The sequence below is a fragment of the Ranitomeya imitator genome, chromosome 1, assembly GCF_032444005.1.
Source record: "Ranitomeya imitator isolate aRanImi1 chromosome 1, aRanImi1.pri, whole genome shotgun sequence".
NCBI lineage: Eukaryota > Metazoa > Chordata > Amphibia > Anura > Dendrobatidae > Ranitomeya > Ranitomeya imitator.
In genome coordinates this window covers 187,865,240-187,881,103 of record NC_091282.1, presented here as the reverse complement: position 1 = coordinate 187,881,103, position 15,864 = coordinate 187,865,240, and the positions used below count along the sequence as shown (strand labels likewise).

At 47.2% G+C, this 15,864-nt stretch overlaps 1 protein-coding gene across 1 annotated transcript in view; it reads right to left on the bottom strand.

The window, feature by feature from the left end:
• Positions 1–15,449, bottom strand: part of SRP19 (signal recognition particle 19) — a 39,121-nt gene extending 23,672 nt beyond the window's left edge. Inside the window, exons 1-3 of the mRNA XM_069752855.1 lie at positions 15,381–15,449; positions 13,490–13,558; positions 2,682–2,757 (exon numbers count right to left, since the gene is read on the bottom strand). Of these exons, the coding sequence (XP_069608956.1) occupies positions 2,682–2,757; positions 13,490–13,527 (114 nt within the window). The 5' untranslated portion in view covers positions 13,528–13,558; positions 15,381–15,449. The remainder of the gene's footprint in view (positions 1–2,681; positions 2,758–13,489; positions 13,559–15,380) is intronic.
• Positions 15,450–15,864: the final 415 nt, after the last annotated feature.

The window sequence follows — 15,864 nt, the reverse complement described above, 5'->3', positions numbered from 1 at the left end:
CACCCTAGTAGCTTATCTATGATACACCCAGCAGTTGATATATGTTTTGAACGGTGGGTGTTTTTCTGCTACTTTTGTGGCGTGCGGTTTATGTTTTGTATGTTAGCTGTTCTTGTCTTTTACATTTTTAATACTAATATTAAAAGTTAAATTTTATTTAATATAGTTTCCTTTCTACCCTGCTGCATATTAATATTTCTTTTGGGACTGGTAGTATTTTTTGTGGATTAAAAGAATATGTTGGAAAAAGAACGCTGCGAAGAAAGAGGCGCGAGATTTAAATAAAAGAGCGCCTAATGGCCCCCGAATCCCCTAGCCCGGTAACGGAGCGCCCGTACAGCGGCGAGGGGGGAGGTCACCGCAGGTGACTACCATCTTCCTCTCAGCCCACCCCGAGGATAGGGCAAGGACTGGCCACCGAAAGTAAACATGAACACCCCAGGGTGACATGAAACAAAGTCCTGCCCAGAGGATCCGAGAGGGTGCAATGTGGGTGATACCACACTGCTCTCTCGGTCGCTTAGGCTACTTTCACACTGGCGTTTTTTTTCAGACGTCGCAATGCGTCGTTTATGGCAAAAAACGCATCCCGCAAAGTTGTTTGCAGGATGCGTTTTTGCCCCATAGATTAACATTAGCGACGCATTGTGACGCTTTGCCACACGTCGCAACCGTCGTGCGACTGTTGCGCCGTGTTGTGGCGGACCGCCGGGAGCAAAAAACGTTACATGTAACGTTTTTTGCTCCTGACGGTCCGCTTTTTCCGACCGCGCATGCGCGGCCGGAACTCCGCCCCCACCTCCCCGCACCTTACAATGGGGCAGCGGATGCGCCGGAGAAATGCATCCGCTGCACCCATTGTGCAGTGCGTCAAACGCTAGCGTCGGAATCTCTGCCCGACGCATTGCGACGGGGAGATTCCGACGCTAGTGTGAAAGTAGCCTTAATGTGGGGAATCAGGGTGAGAAGAACTGCACCCTGTAAACCCCAGACGTGTATCTGAAACGAAAGGGAAAAAGATTAATAAACACACACAATCCCTGAAAGAAAAAGAAATGTGGATCTGGTGTTAGATCCAGGTCCGCCTCCTACAGACACTAAGCAAAAACTGAGTTGCCTGGTGCCTGTCTGAGGGTGTATACTGCCGGGGAGGAGTTACTTCTTTATTTGCATAGTGTCAGCCTCCTAGAGACAGCAGCATACACCCCATGGTTACCGGTGTCCCTCAATGAAGCGAGAAAGAAAGTTATTTTTTTTTCTCATTAAGGTACACTCTGCACCCCATATTTACTGAAAAAAAAACAGATTTTTGCAAATTTATTAAAGAGAAACTGAAATATCCCATGGTCATAAGTATTCAGACGCTTTGCTCAGTATTGAGTAGAAGCCCCTTTAGTGCTAGTACAGCCATGAGTCTTCTTGGGAATGATGAAACAAGTTTTTCACACCTGGATTTGGGGATCATCTGCTATTCTTCCTTGCAGATCCTCTCCAGTTCCGTCAGGTTGGATGGTGAACGTTGGTGGACAGCCATTTTCAGGTCTCTCCAGAGATGCTCAATTGGGTTTAGGTCAGAGCTCTGGCTGGGCCAGTCAAGAATGGTCACAGAGTTGTTCTGTAGCCAATCCTTTGTTATTTTAGCTTTATGCTTAGGGTCATTGTCTTGTTGGGAGGTGAACCTTCGGCCAAGTCTGAGGTCCAGAGCACTCTGGAAGAGTGTCAATGACAACCAGTCCTCCTGTCCCTGCAGCTGAAAAACACCCCCATAGCATGATGCTGCCACCACCAAGTTTCACAGTTGGGACTGTATTGGGCCGGTGATGAGCAGTGCCTGGTTTTCTCCACACATAGAATTATCACCAAAAAGGTCTATCTTCGTTTCATCAGACCAGAGAATCTTATTTATCATAGTCTGGGAGTCCTTCATGTGTTTTTTAGCAAACTATGTGGCCTTTCATATGCCTGGCACTGAGGAGAAGCTTCCGTCGGGCCACTCTGCCATAAAGGCCCGACTGATGGAGGGCTGCAGTGATAGTTGACTTTGTGGAACTTTCTCCCATCTCCCTACTGCATCTCTGGAGCTCAGCCACAATGATCTTGGGGTTCTTCTTTACCTCTCTCACCAAGGCTCTTCTCCCCCGATTGCTCAGTTTGGCTGGACGGCCAGGTCTAGGAAGACTTCTGGTGGTTCCAGACTTCTTCCATTTAAGGATTATGGAGGTCACTGTTCTCTTAGGAACCTTGAGTACTGCAGAAATTCTGTTGTAACCTTGGCCAGATCTGTGCCTTGCCACAATTCTGTCTCTGAGCTCCTTGGCCAGTTCCTTTGACCTCATGATTCTCATTTGGTCTGACATGCACTGTGAGCTGTGAGGTCTTATATAGACAGGTGTGCGCCTTTCTAAATCAAGTCCTATCAGTTTAATTAAACATAGCTGAACTCCAATGGAGGAAATTTGCAAAAATGTCTACATTTCTGTTTTTCTTTCAGTCCAGATGGGGTGCAGAGTGTACATTAATGAGAAAAAAAATGAACTTTTTTGAATTTACCAAATGGCGGCAATGAAACAAAGAGTGAAAAATTTAAAGAGGTCTGAATACTTTTAGTACCCACTGCACAATCATACATGACCAAAGTGGACAGATCTGCAGTTACAATATGGTTCCCTGCAGGTACAAACCTTTTCAACTGGTATCCTCCTTCCTTCAGCAATCGTCTTCTTACTATTGATGTAAGCAGGATAAATGCAGATAAATCTAGAGAAAAAGAAGAGTTGGTAAGATGGAAGTTTTCAAACTTTGTATCATAATAATTAATGACGAGATTGAAATACGTACGCTACTCACCTGGTAGCAGTGTTTTTTCAGGAGCCATGACAGCACAACGAGAGAGGGGATCCGCCCTTCAGGGACAGGAAACCTCAGACATAAAAGGGCGGCACCTCACTCACCCGCCAGTTGGTTTACAGAGTATGAAAGGACCTTCTAGGTTAGTAGCACATAAACAATATTAATATATGGTACAATTCACCCAGTGAATAAACTTAGGAATTTTTCTAAAGGAACTGTTGAACCCATAAACAAAGAGGGTAGGGAATATAAGGGTGCTGTCATGGCTCCTGAAAAAACACTGCTACCAGGTGAGTAGCGTACGTATTTATTCAGTCGCCATGACAGCACAACGAGAGACTTTCAGAGAAGTGAAAAAGTGACTAGGGGGGGATAATAGCTTCCAGCACCCTTCTCCCAAACGTGAGGTCGGAGGAGCCACCTAGATCTAATCTATAGTGTCTAAGAAAGGTGGATGGAGAAGACCATGTGGCCGCCTTACAGATGTCCTCAATCGATACTTCTGCTCTCTCAGCCCAGGATGTGGCTACCGCACGAGTGGAGTGAGCCTTTATACCTTCTGGAATTTCCACGCCACCTGCGGTATAAGCAAGAGATATCGCCTCCCTAATCCATCTGGCTAGGGTATTTTTTGATACTCTAAGTCCCTTCCTAACCCCCTGGTAGGATAAAAATAAAGCGTGGTCTTTTTTCCAGGTGTCTGTTACAGAAATGTATTTGAGAAGGCACCTACGTACGTCCAAACAATGAAATCTCTGCTCCTTATTGTTAGAGGGATTAGGACAAAATGAAGGTAGGATCACCTCCTGGGATCTATGAAATTTTGAGGCAACCTTTGGAAGATAAAGAGGGTCAGGCCTCATCACCACTCTATCTTCCAAAAATTGCATATATGGACGTTGCCTGGATAATGCCTGAAGATCACTAACCCTTCTTGCCGATGTAAGGGCAACTAAGAGGGCTGTTTTGACCGACAGGATCTTGATTGGAACAGAGTCAATAGGCTCGAACGGAGCTTGTGTTAGAGCCGAGAGCACAAGATTTAGATCCCATGGCACTATCTTTTGTTTAACAACCGGCCTGGATCTGGTGACCGCTTTGAAAAACCTTGTTATCCAGTGATTACTGGCTATGTTGGAATTATATAGTGCCCCTAGAGCTGAAACCTGAACTCTAAGGGTGCTGGTGGCTAAGCCTAACTCTAGGCCCTTCTGTAAAAATTCTAGGATTTGAGCAATATCAGGTTTTTGATTGATTTGTGCTCCTGAACTTGATAGGAACTTCCTCCATACCCTAACATAAATGCTAGTCGTGGAGGCTTTCCTACTTTTAAGTAGAGTATTTACAAGATTTTGGGAGAATCCCTTTCCTTTCAGAAGTGACCTCTCAAGTTCCATGCTGTCAGGTGCAAGTTGGTTACTCGTGGATGCAAGACTGGACCCTGGGAAAGGAGGTCCGGTATTTCTGGGAGGATCCATGGCTGGGAAATGGACATGCTTCTCAACCATGGGAACCATGACCTTCTGGGCCAGAACGGGGCTATTAAAATCACTCGGGCTCCGTCTTCCCGAATTTTCCTCAGAAGTATAGGAATGAGATTCAGAGGAGGGAAAGCGTAGGCGAGACTGAAATTCCAGGGGATCAGAAGAGCGTCGACTGCGTACGGGTTGTCCCTTGGGTCTAGGGAACAGAATTGATGGAGTTTCTTGTTTCCTCGACTGGCAAACAGATCTATCTCTGGACATCCCCACAACCGTACGATCTGATTGAAGACAGCCGGTTTTAGAGACCAGTCCCCTTGTTTGAGCTCGTTGCGGCTTAAGTAATCGGCCATGGTATTTAGATTTCCCTTTATATGAAGGGCCGTAAGGGAGAGCAGGTGATTTTCGGCCATCTGAAAAATATGATTTGTAACGTTCATTAATGACCTAGACCGTGTACCTCCTTGGTGGTTCACATAAGCAACGGTCACCTGGTTGTCAGAGAGTAGTCTAACATGTCTACCCTGCAGAGGTATAAGGAACCTATCTAAGGCGCGTTCCACCGCCATCAATTCCTTCAAATTGGAGGACGTGTCTCGCTCCGATTGGGACCACAGACCCTGAATGTAATTGTCTTCCCAGTGTGCCCCCCAACCCGTGGGGCTAGCATCAGTTGTTATCACCCGTGTTATCTGATTTGTCCAAGGTACACCTCTACGAAGATTAGGGATGTGCGTCCACCAACTTAGGGAACCCGTGGCGTCTACAGATAGGGAAAATTTTTTATCAAGGTTAGCGCCCAGCCGCCGAAAATTATGCAGAACATCCCATTGCAGAGACCTGGAGTGAAACTGTGCCCACATCACCGCCGGAAAACAAGAAGTAAGTGAACCTAAGAGTGACATAGCATTTCTTAAGGAGACTACGGGATTATTAATTGCTCTGGAGGCCAGCCGACGAATAGAATCGACTTTTGAGTCTGGCAGGCGACATTCCTGCTGACCCGAATCCACCGTAAGACCCAAAAACTGCTGTGACGTTGAGGGCTGAAGACGCGACTTTTTGAGATTGATAATCCATCCTAAGTTGTGTAATGCTGCTATCACTTTCTCCAACTGCTCTTTACAGTGTGACTCTGAACGCCCAACAATCAATAAATCATCCAGGTAGGGAATTATTAGTATGTTTTGCTCATGAAGGTGTGCCATAACCTCTACCATAATCTTAGTGAAAACCCGAGGTGCGACTGCAACACCAAAGGGGAGTGCCCGATATTGAAAGTGCTCTACTGTGCCGGCAAGAGAAACCGCCACCCTGAGAAAGCGCTGATGAGTTGCATGTATCGGGACATGGTAATAGGCGTCTTTCAGATCTAAGACAACCATGAAGCAATTGTGAAAAAGAAGCTTTATTGCCGACTTCACAGATTCCATTTTAAAGGATGGGACCCGCAGGAATACATTCAAGCCCTTTAGATTGATGATGGTACGATATGATCCATCTGGCTTCTTTATCAGGAATAAAGGGGAGTAAAACCCCGTACCTTGTTCCTTCGTAGGTACTTTAACGAGAACCCCCTTTCTTTGGAGATCTCGAACTTCTGACTCCAACGCCAATTGTTCTGCGGGAGAAGAACGGATAGGGGTTAATTTAAATTTGTCCTGGGGGGTATGGTGGAATTGGAACTTTAACCCCTCTTTAATGATACTGAGTATCCATGGACTATTGGTGATTTTCAACCAGGCTGGGTAGAAGGCCAACAGCCTACCGCCCACCTGGTCCGCCAGTCATTGAGGCTTTTTAGAGTCTCTAGAGGAGTTAAACATATAACCTCTACCTCTTCTTCTATAAGAGTTATATCTGGTCGAATCTCTATTTGAATCTCTGTCCGATCTTCGGCGATACAGCCCTCCTCTGTTGTAGTCTCGTCTATAGAAGGGTCTTGTTAGAAGAGGGAATCGCTTTTTATTGTCACCTGCTTTTTCTAGAAGCTCATCCAGGACTGGGCCAAACAAATGAACCCCCTCACAGGGGATGCCACATAGTTTCGATCTGGCCTGTAAGTCTCCTGGCCAGCATTTTATCCAAAGAGCTCTACGGGCCGCATTAGACAGTGCTGATGACCTTGCAGCTAGCCTAACGGAATCGGCTGACGCATCCGAAAGGAAGGCTGCTGCATCCTGAATCATAGACATAGATGATAGGATCTCGCACCTAGGAACCTTATCCTTGAGCTGGTCTTCTAGATTACCCAACCATACCATCAACGACCGGGCAGTGCAGGTGGCCGCAATCGCCGGTCTCAGGGAACCTGCTGATGTTTCCCAAGCTCCTTTAAGGAATACCTCAGCTTTCCTATCAAGCGGGTCCTTTAGGTTTCCCAGATCCTCAAATGGGAGAGACGTTTTTTTACAAGCTTTGGCCACCGCCGCATCCAGCTTCGGGACCTTGTCCCAGGAGGAAGAAGCCTCTTCCTCAAAGGGATATCTTCTTTTGAATGCTGGTGGGAGTGACCCCTTCCTTTCGGGTTTCTTCCATTCTCTCGTAATCAGTGATTTAACTTTATCAACTACCGGAAATACTCTTTTGGATTTGCGATCTATGCCTTTAAACATTATGTCCTGAATGGAACATTCCGCCTGGGTCTCCTCAATGCCCATGGTGTTGTTGACAGCTTTGACCAAGCGGTTAATCCTATCAAGTGATAGACAGGCTCGACTAGATTCCATGTCCTCTGATGATGATGACGGATGAGAATCCGAGCTTACACCACCCGTGTCTGAATCCACATCTGAGGCTGGGGATAATATCTCCTTCCTCTTTTTTGAAACTGACTTCTGAGACCTCATGGAATCTCTGACCTCCTGTCTAACCAGATCCCTAAGAGTAGACGTAAGGTCAGGGGCCTCGTCCTCAATTAACCGTTGAATGCAGATGCTACACAATTTCTTTTCATGTCCATCTGGAAGTGGCTCCGTACAGATGGCACACTCCCTATGTTTGGATTTGGACACAGATTTCCTCCCCTAATAAGGAGAGAGGGAATACAAGGAGGGACAGCTATCAGAAACGTACTTTCACGAAGCTCACTTACCCATCCCTGCAGCGAGAGGTACCGTGATTGGGGGGTCCTTCTTAGCCGGAGATCTCTTACGGCCTGAGGACTTAGTTGGTTTCTGAGCCTCTTTAGCTCTACCAGCGCGACTACTGCCACTAGAACGCCGCTGGGAGCTGCTCAAAGGCTGTTCAGGTTGCTGCTGCTGATCACCGCCCAGCTGCGGTGTTCCTTCCAGAGACTCCATATTGGAAATGGTGGACAGGAACAAGCTGTGGCTTCAGTACGCCGTTTAAATTCCTCCCCCTGGGTACCACCCCCGGATGGGGGCCAGCAGGGAAATCACTTGCCGACGACCGGTACTGCGCTGGTAGGGTCGTGACCGCTAGGCGTCCGCTTGAAGCGCTGGACCCCTCGTGGCCAGAAAATCCCTCCTCAGACGCCGGGCGCCGCCATTAGCCAAAAGAAGTCGCTACCGCGCATGCGCGGCCGCGTCATCGCCCCGCGCCGCTCGCGACGTCATCCGGACACGCCTCTTCCGGACGCCGCTGCGGCGCTGAGAGCGGACGCGCCGGACAAGGACGGCAGCTCTCCCTAGCCACCGCAGACCCCGGCGCAAGCGGCGGACCGACCCCGGAGGCCCCAGCAGAAGCGGCACCCTGGAGACCCCCAGGTAAAAAGCAGCTGTCGTAGAAGCAAGGCCCTAAATGCCTCGGGCCGCTTCCTCCTGCCGACACCTACACCAACAGTACCCCTGCCGTGTGGTGCTTCCATCTACCTGACCAGGCCGAGGTAGGGGGACCCCGCTACCTGCATCGGTCTGTCAGGCGTGGGATAAATTCTTTCTTCGACCCTCTTCTCGGGGCCTGTCTGAAGAGGTTCCACTGTCAGGGACAGGAAACCAACTGGCGGGTGAGTGAGGTGCCGCCCTTTTATGTCTGAGGTTTCCTGTCCCTGAAGGGCGGATCCCCTCTCTCGTTGTGCTGTCATGGCGACTGAATAAAAATGAGCTGTGATATAAGCTAGTAAAAGGATTAAGTAACCGCAGTAGGGTCTTTGTAGAATCTTCACACCATTCATAGCCCCATAAAATGTAATCATTAATGAAAAAACAAGTCAATGTAAGGTAAAATAGTGCAAAAAAACCCAAGCAATTCCTCCAATTCTTTAGCTAGAATATTCCGGTACACCTTAGAATTCTGGCCCCAATTCATCAAGACCGATGTGAACATCGCCAGCCCTGATGATGGGGGTGCGATGGAGTTGGACACTCCTGATTCATTAATGGTGCATGCCTCTTAATGAATCCAGCATGCCTGATAAGTAGCATATGCCTCGCTACAGATCTTACTCCAGTCAGTGACTGAAGTAAGATTTCTGGGTTAAGGTACACCACAGCTCATCATGAATTAGACTAATGCATCATGGTCCCATTCTGACCATTTTGTCAGAACTAGGTGAAACTGGTCCGAAAAAAACATTAATTAAAAAATATTGTGCAACCATGAGCCGTGCAGGGTGTCTTACCCCAGATTGGAGGCGAAAACATTGATGGATCAGGGCTTCTGTGTCCAGAGCCATGGCAGCCATACTCTGGTCGCATCAATGACCTACTACATACATATTGTAACATATACAGCAATATTGGAGTTCATGCATCGAGGGTTCTGAGATACCTTATTTATACATCTGTACATTAATTTTATATTTTTTCCTTTCTTGTAGTACATATCTGGGCACGTGGCCCCATGTCCAGGGCCCAGCACCCTTATCCACACATCCTTCCCAGACATAATTTTAGTTGCGGTCTATGCCTGGTTGCCTTTTCACTCCCCATTCATAGGAGGCTGGTTTGGCACATGGAGTGGTAGTTTGGCAACATATCAAGAGAGAAGAACGACAAGTCGGTTTGGACATTAGACGACGTTCTGATTTTCGTGGTCACAGTGTTGGAGATAGGGGGCTGTGATGCTTCCATATGGACCTGCACATACGTATTTACAGAACTGCTCGATAAGGAAGGGTCTGTATAGATGCCAGAAAGAACAGTCCCGTTATATGGAGGCAATATCTGTAATGTACTCAGTACCGACCCTCGATTAACAGCCACCATCATGGGCTTCATGGAGCAGTCTGCAGATGACACTAGGACAGGCAGATGGGCCATGGGTAGATTCATTAAGGTCAGTTTTGGTTAAAGAAGCTTTTGTGCTTGGTTTGACTGGATGCAAGGGATGTCGGTCACATGGGAACTCTTGTAGGTTTCATAAGTGGCAAGGGCCTTTATGTTGGCCACCTGCTGGCTAACGGGTGTGGTGGCTGTGGACACGTGGGCTGCCCTTCTATCAGTTTTCTGATTTTGCTTAGATGCTTCATGTTTGGCTTCTTCACAGGTGGATCTCTGTTCAACAGGAATCTTGTGACTTATCCTGTTGTAATAAAAGAGCCGTTTTGCTGGCGTAAGGACAGTCACATGGGCACCTGAACATCTTCCCACTGTAGCCCATGTGCCGATTCAGGTCCCACTCGGAGCTGTATTAATCTCTGCCGCCACCACAGACATCAGCCAGCAGGAGGCCAACAAAGGCCCTTGCCACATATGAAACCTACCAGAGCTCCTAGGTGACCGACATCCCTTGCATTCAGTCAAACTAAGCACAAAAGCTTCTTTTACCAAAACTGACCTTAATTAACCCCTTCATGACCGGAGATTTTTTTCGTTTTTCGCTCCCCTCCTTCTCAGAGCCATAACTTTTTTAATTTTCTGTCACTATGGCCATGTGAGGGATTATTTTTTGAGGGAAGAGTTGTACTTTTGAATGACACCATTGGTTTTACCATGTCATATACTAGAAAATGGGAAAAATAATTCCATGTGCGGTGAATATTTTTATTGCTTTATTTTGAATGGGGGGGGGGGGTGTGATTTGAACTTTTATATGCATTTTTAAAAAATATTTTTAAACACTTTTTTTATTACTTTTGCCATGCTTCAATAGTCTCCATAGGAGACTAGAAGCTGGCACAACTCGACAGGCTCTGCTACATAGAGGCGATGGTCAGATCACTTCAATGTAGTAGAATTGCTGACTTGCCATGAGCGCCGACTACTGGGTGGCGCTCACAGCAATCCGGCAGTAAAAACCATAGAGGTCTCCAGGAGAGCAAACCGGTGAACCGCGATCATGTGACGCGGGTCACTGGTGTGCGTATTTCCGTCGTGATTGCTGGTAGCGCCATTTAAATGCTGTCAGCATTTGACAGCGGCATTTACAGTGTCTTACGAAAGTATTCGGCCCCCTGGAACTTTTCAACCTTTTCCCACATATCATGCTTCAAACATAAAGATGCCAAATGTACATTTTTGGTGAAGAATCAACAACAAGTGGAACATAATTGTGAAGTTGAACAAAATTTATTGGTCATTTTAAATTTTTGTGTAAATTCAAAAACTGAAAAGTGGGGTGTGCAATATTATTTGGCCCCTTTACTTTCAGTGCAGCAAACTCACTCCAGAAGTTCATTGTGGATCTCTGAATGATCCAATGTTGTCCTAAATGCCTAATGATTATAAATATAATCCACCTGTGTGTAATCAAGTCTCCGTATAAATGCACCTGCTCTTGGTTGTCTCTGGTTGAAGCACAGAGAGCATCATGAAGACCAAGGAACACAGCAGGCAGGTCCGTGATACTGTTGTAGAGAAGTTTAAAGCTGGATTTGGATACAAAATGGTTTCCAAAACTTTAAACATCCCAAGGAGCACAGGGCAAGCAATCATATTGAAATGGAAGGAGTATCATACCACTGAAAATCTACCAAGACCTGGCCATCCGTCTAAACTTTCATCTCAAACAAGGAGAAGACTGATCAGAGATGCAGCCAAGAGGCCCATGATCACTCTGGATGAACTGCAGAGATCTACAGCTGAGGTGAGACACTCTGTCCATAGGACAACAATCAGTCATACACTGCACAAATCGGGCCTTTATGGAAGAGTGGCAAGAAGAAAGCCATATCTCAAAGATATCCATAAAATGTGTAGTTTAAAGTTCACAACAAGGCACCTGGGAGACACACCAAACATGTGGAAGAAGGTGCTCTAGTCAGATGAAACCAAAATCAAACTTTTTGGCAACAATGCCAAATAATATGTTTGGCGCAAAGGCAACACAACTCGTCACCCTGAACACACCATCCCCACTGTCAAACATGGTGGTTGCAGCATCATGGTTTGGGCCTGCTTTTCTTCAGCAGGGACAGGGAAGATGGTTAAAATTGATGGGAAGATGGATGGAGCCAAATACAGGACCATTTTTGAAGAAAACCTGTTGGAGTCAGCAAAAGACCTGAGACTGGGACGGAGATTTGTCTTCCAACAAGACAATGATAACAAACATAAAGCAAAATCTACAATGGAATGGATCACAAATAAACGTATCCAGGTGTTAGAATGGCTAAGTCAATGTCCAAACCTCAATCCAATCAAGAATCTGTGGAAAGAGCTGAAAACTGCTGTTCACAAATGATCTCCATCAAACCTCACTGAGCTCGAGCTGTTTGCCAAGGAAGAATGGGTAAGAATTACAGTCGCTCGATGTACAAAACTGATAGAGACATACCCCAAGTGACTTTCAGCTGTAATCGCAGCAAAAGGTGGCGCAACAAAGTATTGAGTTAAAGGGGCCGAATAATATTGCACGCCCCACTTTTCAGGTTTTGAATTTCCACAAAAATTTAAAATAACCAATAAATTTCGTTCAACTTCACAATTGTGTTCCACTTGTTGATTCGTCACCCAAAATTTACATTTGGTATCTTTATGTTTGAAGCATGATATGTGGGAAAAGGTTGAAAAGTTCCAGGGTCCAAATACTTTCACAAGGCACATTAACTAGTCAATAGCCACGGGTGGATTGCAATTTCACCGGTGGCTTTTGCGGGAACATGTCAGCTGTTCAAAACAGCTGACATATCCCCGAGAAGATGTGGGCTCACCGCCGGAGCCCACATGAAAGGGAGGGATACCAACATCGGCGTACAATTACGCCCGATGTCGGTATGGGGTTAAGCTACCTGTGGTGCAACTGGCCCATCTGCCTGTCCTAGTGTCATCTGCAGAGTGCTCCATGAAGCCCATGATGGTGGCTCTTAATCGAGGGCCAGTAAGGAGTACATTACAGATACTGACTCCATATAACGGGACTGTTCTTTCTGGCATCGATTCCGACGCTTCCTCAATGAGTAGTTCTGTAAATACGTAAATATTTTCAATATTTAGGTCAGTATGGAAGCATCACAGCCCCCCATCTCCAACACGGACATGGAGAGGTAGAACATATACTGGTTAGGGACCATCCATATTAAAAGGTCACCTTCACATGACTGCATGGCCTTTGCTCTCTTTGATCAAAAAAACACTAACTACTTTATGTTTTTAAAGAGGTCTTCACATGAACAAAAGTTCATTTTAGTCAATAGATCTTGGAATACTAATAATTTCCACAATTGGGTGTTTTTAATGTTCCCGTGCTGAGATAATCTTATAAATGTGCTCCTGCTGTATACAGTGTAATGGCCGTGCAGGGACATGGTCTGATCGTATCATACTGTAGCTCCTGAACAGGGGAGGACGCAGAACATTATAAGGACAGGACAGCTGGGGATCACTGCTGATTCTTTCTGAGGTAAGGAGATATTTTACCTCACAGAAAGAATCAGCTGTGATCCCATCCTGTCCTGTCTGTATTCTCTTCTGCTTCCTCCCTGCCCAGTAGCTGTGGAATGATCAGAACAGTCAGACACGGCCATTACACAGTACACAGCAGGGACACATTTATAAGATCTCAGCACAGGAACATATAATTTAAACACATCCAATTGTGGAATTATTCCAAGATCTTTTGATTAAAATGAACTTTTGTTTGTGGGAAAACCCCTTTAATGTCTACAGCAATATTGGAGTTCATGCATTCATTTATCACAGAGCGCTGGCGCATCGTGTCTGTATCTGATGACATTCAGTGTCGTCACATATTTACCCACTTTAGACCTAATGATGCGGCAACAAGCACCACACATTTCACCAACTATCTGAAGTTACCTGTCTGGATCTGTGTGTGGCTTCCTCAGGTCGGCCATGGTGGGCTCGGGTCACATTACAGTTGGAAACCTGCAATAGAAAACAGGCAATCACCAGTGAAATGTCAGAATGAGAGCGGGGGAGGGGACATCCTGGATGACTGGTCGGTCACGGTAAAGTATATGAGGGTGAGACCTTGTATATTACATGTAGCAGTGTAGTAAGTGCTGGATTGGTAGAATCATTGGATGCCGGATAAATACCCTGGAGCCAAAGTTAGGCTTCTTTCACACTTCCGTCTTAAGACGGCCATCACAATGCGTCGGCGCAACGTCTCGACGGACGTTTTAAAAATATTGGTAAACGGATGTAACGCATCCAGTAACCTGATGGATCCGTCGAATTCGATAGTACCTGTATTTTAATGCATAAAATTCTGGAGAGAGAGAGAGAGAGAGAAAAAGAGAGAGAAAGAAAGAAAGAGCGAAAGAAAAAGATTTCCCAGACTCGAAAATCCTTCTGGGCATGCTCAGAATGAAAAAACGGGATACATCACTGGATTCCTATGTGTGACAGTCAGCGACGGATCCTGCATCCATAGGCTTCCATTATAGCCGACGACGGACAGCGCTAAGCGATTTTCCGACGTGCAGAAAAACGTTCCTCTGAACGTTTCCTCCTCACAACGGACTGCTATTTTCCGACAGATCCAGTGCACGACGGATGAAACGGAAGGCCAACCGTCACAATCAGTCGCTAATACAAGTCTATGGGGAAAAAAAAGGATCCAGCAGAAAAATTTGCAGGATCCAGTTTTTTCAAAACGCGACGGATTTCGACGGGAGGAAAGACAGAAGTGTGAAAGAGGCTTTATAGTGATGTCAATGGCCGTCACCCGTCCTGCGCCTTCCAATGTCCATGAGACCTAGAAAAAGACACCCGTGTCCTCAGCTATGGCTGCAGGCTCCTGAGAGTGCAGCTGTGACCATGACACTTTGTTCAAAGCGGACTGAAGGGGAAGGGGGCCCCGGGCTAATGAATGGTCGCGGGGGGGGGGGGGGGGGTCACCCATGCTAATGGATGGGGGGGGGGGGTTCACCTGTGCTAATGAATGGTGGGGGGGGTCACCTATGCTAATGAATGGTGGGGTGGGTCACCTATGCTAATGAATGGTGGGGGGGTCACCTGTGCTAATGAATGGTGGGGGGGTCACCTGTGCTAATGAATGGTGGGGGGGTCACCTGTGCTAATGAATGGTGGGGGGGGGGGTCACCTGTGCTAATGAATGGTGTGGGGGTGGGGTCACCTGTGCTAATGAATGGTGTGGGGGGTGGGGTCACCTGTGCTAATGAATGGTGTGGGGGGTGGGGTCACCTGTGCTAATGAATGGTGTGGGGGGTGGGGTCACCTGTGCTAATGAATGGGGGGCCTCCAGTGATCAGACAGTTCTCGTCTGTGCTGTGGAAACATCACTTATGGGGTAAACCCCTGTGGCCGGCAGCATTCATATTCCATTTCTCCATCAGTGGGGCTGTATCCATGGAGCACATCCAGCGCCTGCACAGCAGTTCTTCCCTGCACCTGTCGGATCTGCACGACCAGGACTGGAGCTCACTGACAACAAGCAGAGATCTTGGGAGGCAAGACACGCACAGCCCATATTAGTGATAGCAGGGATCGGGCCATCCCGGGGCCGCCACATGGGTGTACCGGCCTACTGAGGCTGGCATGCTGGGACCTGTAGTTCGTCCAGTCACTAATGATTCCCATGTAACCTGCTATATAGCAGGTGTCTGCCAGCACTGGAGCCTTAACCCCGCAGCTTTGTGAGAAGCCTGAGAGCACTGCAGGCGCCATGAGGCCGCTACACCGGGCTCCACGTAAATAACGTAACCCACAAGCCCCACCGTACCTTCTCTTGTGCAGCTGCTGATGACTGGCGTTTCCGGGCAGCCAGAGACAGGAAGCGGAAACACATGGCCTGCACCCGGAGACAGCCAATGGGAGCACGCCTGCGCTTCACGCCTCGATATGAAGTTACATCGCGCAATAACTGACTGTAGATTGGTTGATTGTCTATAGCCAGGAGACCAATAGGAACAGGGGCCAGTGCATCTCTCGCGCAGTCCTAGTGCCGCCGGTAACTATGGTAATGCAGTCACCTGTGCCTCCGCAGTGACGCCGCCATGCGATGCACGGACGTGTCTCTATATATTGCTGGATTGTCCGGGTAGTATTCTGTATAAAGCGCCAGCATTGTCGCCAGCACGCTGCACATGGGACAAGGGTTTACATATAAAATACAGGCACAATAGCAGGAAGAAAGTGACAGGATGGAGAGGGGTAACCTGCCCTCATGATCTTACACAGCAGGGGAGGGACAGTCACACAGGTGA